General features: G+C 32.6%; 1 protein-coding gene across 2 annotated transcripts; it reads right to left on the reverse strand.

Moving 5' to 3' along the window:
- Window positions 1-925: 925 nt before the first annotated feature.
- On the reverse strand, window positions 926-7,592 carry APC7 (tetratricopeptide repeat (TPR)-containing protein). Of its 2 annotated transcripts, none has more exons than XM_079001274.1 (19): window positions 7,377-7,592; window positions 7,195-7,263; window positions 6,906-6,956; window positions 6,606-6,740; window positions 6,436-6,498; window positions 5,629-5,744; window positions 5,340-5,424; window positions 5,072-5,131; window positions 4,877-4,922; window positions 4,512-4,585; window positions 4,358-4,408; window positions 4,086-4,286; window positions 3,963-4,007; window positions 3,410-3,503; window positions 3,173-3,318; window positions 2,868-3,097; window positions 2,250-2,310; window positions 2,062-2,158; window positions 926-1,258 (listed from the first exon to the last, which is right to left on the reverse strand). In XM_079001274.1, exons 1-18 carry the CDS (start codon window positions 7,443-7,445, stop codon window positions 2,072-2,074), a joined length of 1,683 nt encoding a protein of 560 aa, XP_078857400.1. In that variant the 5' UTR covers window positions 7,446-7,592; the 3' UTR covers window positions 926-1,258; window positions 2,062-2,071. The 2 variants fall into 2 exon arrangements, with proteins under 2 accessions (XP_078857400.1, XP_078857398.1); XM_079001272.1 differs by having other exon boundaries at window positions 926-1,314.
- Window positions 7,593-10,924: the final 3,332 nt, after the last annotated feature.

Consider the following 10,924-nt stretch of genomic DNA (forward strand, 5'->3'; position numbering starts at 1 on the left):
TATGAATGTTCAAAATTTGATATTTTTTCATATATTTTACAAGATAGCATAATTTGGTGCTAAAAAGTATGAGTTTCTTACGGTTAAATATAGAGTGTGATATGTTTGTGGATGACCATTGTTACAAAGAAAACAATAAAAAATATCAACCCAATCGAAGTTCATATGATAAAGTTATGACACTTCAAAGTTGACTAAAATTTGATATTTTCATACGTTGGGGCCAATAAAAATATTTGGGTCGTTTTTCCAATTTTTGACTAAATCTTAGAAAATGGTTGGCGGGATTAGTCTGATTTATCTTTTTTTTCTTAATAAATCTTGTATGTAAATAATAAGTACATATATAATATATTAATAGTCGTTGAGACCTTTAAAATAAGTTCAATCTCTATAGTTTTTATTAGGAAGTTTTATACTTAATTAATTTTATTTCATATCTCAAACCAAATGAGTAATTAAGATCATAAAATGAGCCAACGTCGAGCTCTTTTTGCCCAAATCTTCTTGTTTATTCGAGAGATGAAATAAAAATTAATTAATTATCAAACTTCTTGATAAGACCTATAGATATTGATCTTATTTTAAAGGTTTCAATGAGTGTTATGTATATACTTATTATTTGCATACAAGATTAATTAATTATAAAACTTCCTAATAGAAAATAGATATTGCACTAATTTTAAAGGCCTGAATGAGTGTTATTTATGTATGTAATTATTTACATAAAAGATAAACTAATTAATCCAACACCGAAACTATTTTTACCATGTTTCATATATACATTTCTTTAAACTTTAACTTTTTGCCAAATACATTTTGATTACTACTTTTTTTGTAATAGTTTGAAATTTATTTATGAAAAGATGATGAAATTAGTATTGGTTGAAGACCCCATCTTTTATACCAAAAAATAAAAAAGGTATAAACCCCACTAAAATAGAATAAACGTTTGATAAAGCTGAATAAATGAATGTTACATGATTAAGAGTTATATATGATTAAGATCACTAAGAAGTAAATAAATCTATAAAAAAAAAAATCGAAGTTTTACACGAAAAATAACACGTCTGAATAATAGACGATTGAATCATTTCTTTTGCTCATTAGCTAATCAAACAACTTGAAGCTATGAGCATGCATTACCTTACAAGTTTTTTATACAACATTTTTTTGACCAAATTTAAATTGGTCAAAACATATTTCAGACGCTTTTTAAGTTCTCTTACTCTCCATCTGAAGGTGGACTATATAAGATCTTGATGATATACATGTAGATGAACAAAAAGATGAGAGATGTCACCAATTTCAAACCTGGAAATATGTCATATATATGTTTATAAAAAGACAAAATACAAAAAAAGTCTTTTTTGACCCTTTAAAAGAACCACTTTTCCGCTTACCCAGTATTACTTGTAATGATTATTATAATAATCGTTCATTGGGTAAATCGATAAAAAAAAAGTAATAGTTGAGTGGCTAAATTGATAAAAATGGTGGACTGAGGTGTTTTTCTGTATATTGTACTTTTAAGAACCGGGTAATAGGGAAAATGTTATTTTGAATGATTGAAAAAATAATGGTTAAATCACGATGAATAAATATGTAAGTAGCAAAACCCCCATTGATATATGCAAATGAACCAAAAAGATAAGAGATGCATCTATTTTTTAACATGAAAGAACCTATGTATGCTACAAATATCATCCATATGTTTAAAAAAACAAAATTACAAAAAAAAAAAAAAAGCACTTCTACTTTCATAAATTTATAGAATTAGCCACATAACAACTTTTTGTAGTAATTAAATCATTATAGTTTTCTTGACCATTTAGAAAATTCCTACTTTAACTAGTTGGGTGGTTTTTTATTAAAAATAATTAAAAGTACAATGCTATAATTGGGTGGTTTTTCTCAAAGCAAAACATTTTAATATGAAGAAAAAACGGAAGTAAAGTGCTGTAAATAAAAGTAAGATGTTATAAAAAAATAATAATAATAAATGAAAGTAAGTTGCTATTTTCTTGTAATTAGCCCAACATAAGATGTAACAAAAAGTACCTTTGATCCATCATAAAAGCTCCGCCTCTTCAGCATCACCATCACCATCATCACCATCGTTCTCCTCCTCTTCTTCAGGGGCATCAGGATCAACTCCCTTACCAAACAAAACAATCCATATTTTAGAGTCTACTTTTGCTTGTTTCTAACTATTTTCTTGTAAAAAAAAATTTAAGAGCAAAACACACCTTCATTAGCTTCTCCAATCGTTCCAACCCTTTTTTTGCTGATTCATTTTGAGGATTAATCCTTAACAAAAAAAAAACATATTAAGCCTTTTCTCTTCTTTCTTTCTTTTTGCCATCTTTTTTTACACTAGACAAAACAGGTTGTACTGTGTTTGACATGCATTGGACTGTGACTATGATCGATGCCAATAGAACAAAATTTTCAATTTTTTTGTCCCACCCAAAAAGGAGGGGCAAGAACCCGCTCTCGATTTCTCGTCTTGTGAAAAAAGACGAAAATGCCCTTCTCGTCCTCATCACAGAAAATAGCCTTAGAAAATGTATCCAATCCCGTCCAGTTCTATCCCGTGTGACACACGGGACATAACTGGATTGGACGGGACTAGACAGACTTTGTAAGGTTATTTTTCAATGATGAGGATGAGAAGGGCATTTTCGTCTTTTTTCACAAGACGAGAAATCGAGAGCGGGTTCCTGTCCCACCTTTTTGAGTGGGACAAAAAATTGAAATTTTTGTTCTATCGGCATCAGTCATAGTCACAGTCCAATGCATGTCAAACACAGTACAGCCTGTTGTGTCATGATTTTGAAATTTGATGAAAGTAGATATATTATTACCTCAAAGCAGCCTGATAATGTGAGAGGGAATCCTGCAACATATTAGTAGCAGCAAGAATCTGAGCAAGCTTAACATGTAGTGAGTCATCAGTCCAATCTTTAAGGTATCTTTCAAGAAGAGTTACAGCTTCATAGTTGCGACCTTCCATCACATGTAAATCTACCAATGCTAATGCAGCTCCAAGGTAACCAGGTTCTAGTCTAAGGGCAGACTCGTAAAATTTCTTAGCCTGTTTCAAAATTCAAACTTCACTTTAGTTTGTTTGACTTTTTAAAGTCAAATTGATTAATTTTTTATTATATACCTTTTCTCTTCCACTAGAATTACTAGCATATACATCACCAACAAGTTTTAGAGCTTTTGCAGATTGAGGCATGGCCTTCATTGCCTCTCTTGCAGCATATAATGCTTCTTTGGTTTTCGAAACTGCCAGATAAGATCGAACTAGCCCTGAACAAAAGATCATAGAATTCTTTTATTTTTTATATATATTTATATCTTATATATAGATATATTTTGGGTTTTTTAATTGCAAATGCACCTTGATAGGATCGCAGATCAGGTCTTAATTCCTGAGCAGATCTGAAGGCAACCACAGCTGCTTCTGGTTGATTCATTGATAGAAACAAGTTGCCCTAAAAGCTAAAAGATGTCAGTTTATGACATTTTATTGGCATGAATATTAATCAAAAAAACAATTAAACTTGTTATTCCAGGATAATATACAGAAAATAAATATAAAGATTGTGTTTGGTATGATGGAATTGGGGAAGGAATGGAATGGTCCATTCCATTGGAATGAAAAAAGTAGGCTTGTTTTGTTAGATGGAATGGAATATAGATCATTTTTTGGATTCATCAATAATGTATAAGTTGACTAAAAACTATACATATTATTTACGTATAATGTAAAAAGAAATTACAAAAATCCATTCCATTCCTACCAACCAACCAAACACTATCATGGAATGTAATGACTCATTCCATTACCTTCCTAATTCCATTACTTTTTCCATTCTATCTCATCAAACAGACCTTAAATATTTATATTTTATGCAAACAATTCCACTCTAAAGTGACAATTTAGGCAATACCTTCACTATGTGTCCAGTTATATGTCTCTCATCAATTCGTATGCTCTGGTAACATAACAAATTTTAAAAAACAATTAGCATTTAAAAAAATTAAACTAACTAACTAATTAACAAAAATATTACTTTCTCAGCATTAGTTAAGGCAGCTCTGTCATCTTTCCCTTCACACAAAACAGATAAAGCCACAAACACTTCAGGCCTAGCTGGATCAATGTTTAGCAAATCATGCACCAATTTGTTTAACTTTAATGGATCTGATTTTAGCTTCAAAAGCATAGCATATTCGTCCATATATGTCACCACATAAGGGTCAATTGACCGAATCTATAAAGTCAAACAAAAAATGAGTACAAGTTTCAAGATGTTGAATACAAATTAGAAGGAGTGTTTTTTACCTTCTCAAAATTCATAATGGCTTCATCGTTTTTCCCAATGATAGCTTCCACCTATAAATGAAAATTCCTTTCAGATTATATGAAGATATATGAAAATCAACATTTTGGTATAATAATGAAAGATAAATTTAGGAAATGTATTTTGGATTTGGACCTTTGCCATTTCAAGTAATATGTGCACATTGTTGGGAAACCGTTGAAGAAGTTCTGAGAAAAGTTCTAGACCACCTGAGTAAATATGAATTATGTCAATAATAATAATAATAAACGTAACGTCTACTTAGTATGTAATAAACAGAATAAGGACTATTTACTTCAATGAAAGGAATCTATATTTTTCATTGTGATTGACTAACAACTAAATTGTTCATTATGGAGTTATTAATTCTCAAGTCGACTAATGCAAAAATGTAAAACCTCAAGTCATTTTGCCCCTAAACATGTTTTGATGATAATTTGTTGTACTGAATTACGATTATCCCAAAAAAAAAAGTCTAATATTGACAAAAATTGACCAACCTTTATAATCATTTGATGCAATACAACATTGAGCCTCAACATAACGCTGCATAAAAAAGAACATAAACATTATAACATTTCTGGACAACAAAAAGAACATCTTATAGAGCAACATGTATTAATAACTAGAGAATTGAAAGACTTAAATATGACAAAATATAAACAAATATAGAGCAAAATGTGTTAGTAACTCACTTGCAACCAACGGTTGGATTCAAACTGATCAAAAGGAGGCCTTCCACTTCTGTTAGGTGTCTTGAACATCAAATTTGAAACACAAAAAATGATTACAATTTTCTAAAACAAATAATAAAGACTCAAAATATTAACCAATTAGCTCAAGCCAATAATTATTATGTCACACAAATGGGAAGACCATTAATAGGAAAAAGAACTACACATTATACATTGTTCATGAATAATAAACCAAATGGAGGTGACTTCAACAACACACGTTACACACCTGCGGAAGCAATGAAAAAATATCTTTTGCTTGAACACCTAACTCAGCCAATGATGTAATAGCCTCAATGATATATGGGCAATGTCTGCAAAATGAAAACCATATTGTGACATAAGTCATGTTACAAAAACCTCAAATACCTCAAATAAGGGACCAAAACATTACAAAAACCATAAATAAGGACCAAAATTGCAACAGAAAACTTTTGGGGACCAATATTGGAAAAAAAAAAACAGTGATACTCACTACTCAAGGACCATTTTTGTAATTTAGTCTAAAAGCAACAGACCTTAGGCACTCTTTGTAACAAGCAATGGCAGGACGAATGTGTTTAGAATATCGATAAAGCTTTCCCAACAATAGATTCATTTGCAAGTTCCTTGATTTACTTGGAATAGCCTCCATCTGTAAAATCGTGTAGTTAAACTCAAAGGGTTAAGTCCAATAAATAGCAATGTACTTTCATATATTTGTGTATTACAGCATCCTACTTTCCTTTCTTTCTATTATTGGAATTCTATCCGATTGTGGCATTGTACTTTCATATTTTTCATTTTAGAGCACCCGAAATTGCTGTGTATTTCAATGACATTGCTATTATTGGGTATGGTTTTCAAAGTCGAATGTTGTAACTTGTAATAGGTGAAATGAAAGTAGGATGCTATAATAAACAAATCAATGAAAGTACATTGCCATTCATGCATAAGCCTCATATCAGTTTCTTAAACATTGGATTATGCAAAAAATAGGAATCATCTTGTGTGCATACACATGAAAACCAGTTTTACTTCATCAATTGCATTTGAATTTTCAGGATTTACACAGGCAATTGTAATGTTATTGTGGGCATACATAAGAAAAACTTGGGTTTTTACTAGAAGAGAAGTTTGATTTTTAATATATGATTTCCCCATTTCAATAACCACTACAGGAGCCAAACTAATAAGATTGAGCAAGAAAAACAGTATAAATGGAGTAAAAAAATCTATGAACACTTTTGAAAACAAACACATCGAAATAACTATTGATTTATGACCCCAAAAAAAAACAAAAGTAACCAACAATAACTTATAGGATGAGAGTAATAGTCTGAAACCTCAGCAAGAGCTGCTCTATTCTCGTTAATGGCACAATGACAAGACGCGATTTTGAACTTCACCTGATATTCAAAAAGGAAAACAAATTGCAATAGTTTGATTAATTGATCTCGACAAAAGTAAAACAAAGGGTAAATAGACATAAATGAAAAGAGAATATGTCCGTTACCTCGTTTTCATTTATTGCTGATACATTAAAAGAATTTGGGGAAGAAGACCTGTTTGATGTGGACAATGAACTTCTAGTTGTTGCATTTATTTTTGGAATGATTTTGTGGTATTGCAATGCTTGTTTGTACACATGCTAGAGATAAGAGAGGGAGAGAGTAATTAGATGGAAATTGTTTTTTGTTGGGAATTTTTAACATCTTTTAAAGCATTCTACTCATCAATATTGTTTACTATCTTCAGAAGAAACAGACAGTGATGCAAGAAGTTATAAAATATATATCCATTTGAAAAACCTTACAATAGCTCTTTTGTACTCCTTATCTCGAAACAAAGCATCACCATGGAGAGCCTGAAACAGAATAAACATTTACAAAGAAATTATAAATGCAGGGACAAAAGATGTCAAATTGGTACAAAAAAACAGGTGTTATGTACATTAAGTAGTAACATCGGTTATTGGAAGTTAAATTGGCACTTCTATGATGGAAAATGATATGAATGTTGTTGCTAGGTAGACACTAAATTAACCAGTGCAGCTCAGGGAGTACCATTAAAGAAATTGGTTAAATTACACGATAAATACCCACCAGATTTTCAGCCTTGAGATGTGGGCTGGAGTCATTATTCACAGAAGATGAAGAAACAAGGAAACAACCCTATCTCCGGTCAAATCAAAAGAATCGAATTAGGTCTACTGCAATGAAATCATCAGTAAAACAACTTTCGAATCGGACTGGATGGTGGCAATCATAGAGGGAAAGAGATTTACGAGCATTTGAGCAGAGTTATAAAGACCGCAATCGAGAAGAGTAGACATCTGATCTTTGGGGACATCCATTTTCGACTCCGACTGGATGGTGTCACTGATACACTCGAAAGTTGAAGCCCGCCTTCGATTCAAACACAAAAACCCTTTTGCAGATTCAAACCTTTGCGTTGGGGGTTTCTCACGGGTTTTATAGCATTTCTTTTTTTTTTGTTGGAAACTTGGAATTGATTCGGACAACAATGACTAGAAAAACTGTATAAAAAATATTCGTATTGATAAAAATATATATTCAAAAATTAAACTACAATCAACTAATAATTCGTAATGACAGTTTACCGGTTAAGATTTTAATTTTGACGTGGTCATTTAAAAAAGGATAATGACTTGATAGGATATGATATTTTTTGAAATGTACATATTTAGTCTTTATTTTTTTTTTTTGTAAAATAAACTCTTATACTTTATTAATATGTACACATTATGTCATTTTCACCGGATTCTACAAGTTTTGCTAAAGTGGAAGGGTTTATTTTACAAAAAAAAAGAATAAGGACTAAATGTGTACATTTCAAAAAGTATCTTACCCTATCAGGTCATTTTCCCTTTCTTTTATTTTGTTGAAATGAAATACCCAGGTGGCATCCGCATATCCACAACGAGATTTTTCCAACTTTTATTCATCATGAAAAAGAAGGAGAACCCCGATCTCCGGCGACTCCTTTGTGTGTTCCTACACATCATTGGTAGCAAGGAGGAATGATGGCAAAAACAACAAGGTCGAAGGGGGGAGGCAGGAGGAAATAGAGACGGTAGTTGGCGGCGAGGAGCTGCTCTGGTAGCCCCCTCATTGATTTTTTCTTCTTTTTCTGGCAACATATCTCAAAGATGGAGGCAAAGAGAGACTGGTCGAAGAAACACAACAGGTAAGGGGTGTTTAGTTGTTGTTGTTCGACCGGAAGGAAGATAGACGAGAAAGAGAAGGGTCGCCGCCCTTTTCTTGTTGTTAGAGGATCACCCACCTCCGGTGGCTAAGTTAATTAATTGCTATTTAGTGTCACGTGTGCTTCCACATCAGCAAAATCTGTAGAATCCGGTGAAAATGACCTAATGTGTACATATTAATAAAGTATAAATGTTTATTTTACAAAAAAAAAAAAAAAAAAAAAAAAAAAAAAAAAAAAGAATAAAGACTAAATGTGTACAATTCAAAAAGTATCTTACTCTATCAAGTCATTTTCCCTAAAAGAAAATTCGTATATGACCGGTATACCGGGTATAGCCGGTCACAATGATTGCATTGTTACAAAAAAATAAAGTATAAAGGTTTATTTTACAAAAAAAAAAAAAAAAAAAAAAAAAAAGACTAAATGTGTACATTTCAAAAAGTATCTTACTCTATCAAGTCATTTTCCCTTTAAAAAAATACATACACTACAAAAAATCGATTTCAAAAATATGTATTGGCGTGATCAACAAAAATAATTCTTATATATATTAAAGATGATCATCTTTAAGTGGGTGTTATTTGTTCTTTCTTTTAAATTAAACCACGTGTTCCCCTTGTGTTATCCTGATGTCTTATGTTTATCTTCATCCTAGATACTTGTGCTTTGACTAGTGTTTGTTTCTTCATAGGCTTGCTTTTCTCTGTTCCCTTCCTTTTCTTCGCTCCTTTGTTTGCAGGTAAGATCTCTGTTTTATGTTGGGTTTTCTTTTGTTCTTTTGGGTTCGTTTTTGTTTTTCCCCCCGGTGTAGTTTTTTGTTGCCTTTGTATGTTTTCGCCCGCGCTGCTTTTTGTTCCACTTGCAGTTGGTTATGTATGGTCTACGAAAATGACTTTGTGGTCATGTTGGGCCCTCGGTTGTTGTTGGCGACGATGGGTAATCATCGGCTGTTCCGGTTGCTCCTGTTGCTCGTCGTGGTCGACCGCCAGGGCGGATGAGGGCCAGGCTATTCTTCCTCAATATCTTGACCCGGGGGATTGTGATTGTATTTGCGAGTATTATGGCACATATTTTTGGCTTTTTGAAAGGAGCATGAAGCTATCTACACTTCATCATCCGAGATATAGTCGTTGTTGCAAGTCTGGTGATGTTATTCTGCCATATCCTTCTAAGTTTCCACCTGAATATATGTCGCTTTTCCGTAATGACGGATTTTTTAGGGACATTAGAGCTTATAATAGTATGTTCTCTATGACTTCTTTTGGAGCTAATGTGGATGATGAAGTAAATGATAGTCGTGGTTCTTATGTTTTCAAGATTTCAACACATATTAGTCATAAGATCGGTTCGCTCTGCCCTGATGCTGTAAAGGGGCCTAGATTTCTCCAGTTGTATCTTTTTGATACCGATAATGAAGTTTAGAATAGGCTGAGATCGTTTCAAAATCCTCGGACAAATGTTCTGGACGAAAGCATTGTTAGGTTTTTGGTGTCATTTTTAAGAAACAATAATGCATATGTGCGGATGTTTAAGACTGCAAAACAGTTTGATGATGAGATGAATGTGCCATCATATTCAGTTCGGTTGTTTAATGATATTGTTGATCGTAGGTATGATTTACTGGAACTTTAGGTTACATTGTTATTGGTGATGATATTGTCGGTGCGCGTTATGTGTCACACCCCGAAACCCAGGGCGGAAACGTTCCGGGGCGGATGACATCATGAATATCGCAACCAATGTACATAGTAAGCAAATTAAACAACCATTACATTACATATTAGAATTTACATTTGTTTAAAGGTAAAGTGATACAGGTGTTATACATATATATATATATATATATATATGAACAAAAGTAAGACGTGTCTTCTACGCACTCCGTCTTCGCCAAAAGGATCATCGGGTACCTGTCTAATGCGGACCTGAGAATACAAGCAGTTTGAAAATCAGTATAAAGCTGGTGAGTTCATAAGCGGTTTTGTTTTCTGAAAATGAACAAGTTTCCTTCCGGTTTTCTGAAAAAAAAATTACGAACCCAAGAAAATCCCATATTTTCTTAAAAGTAAAGTTTAGTTACCCATTTGTTACCCAGTTTGATTAAGAACAGTTTGTTATCTGATTTTCACACACCTGATTAAGAACAAGTTCAGTTATCCCAGGAAAAACCCTTATTTTCCTAAAATGTTTGTGAAGTGTTATCGAATCTGAAAGTAACGTACAAGTATCTACCATACTTAAAGTGTGTGTGTGAAGTTTCCTGAAAGTTTGGTTACCTTTAAATGTACATTAGTTTTAACACGTATATAAAACTAATAAATAAGTATAAAGCTTTCATAATCTTGATTGCGAGTTCCTTAACCATACTTAAGACTAGATATGACTCGGAACGGGGCCACTATCTTTTATGACTTTTGTCACCCTTGAACCTTTCGGTTCGGCTGTAGCTAGCAGCCAGGTGCGGGATAGTCAATCCCGTATAGATCTATACACTCAAGTCACGCTCTCCCTTCCAGAGATTCTGGTTACAGGGATAGTCCTCCACTCTCGTATATAGGGGAAGTGTTACAAAGGACGTGTCTCCAATCTTAAGATTTATGAATT

Source organism: Lactuca serriola, chromosome 5, assembly GCF_051521515.1.
Source record: "Lactuca serriola cultivar US96UC23 chromosome 5, Lser_US96UC23_V15, whole genome shotgun sequence".
Lineage (NCBI taxonomy): Eukaryota > Viridiplantae > Streptophyta > Magnoliopsida > Asterales > Asteraceae > Lactuca > Lactuca serriola.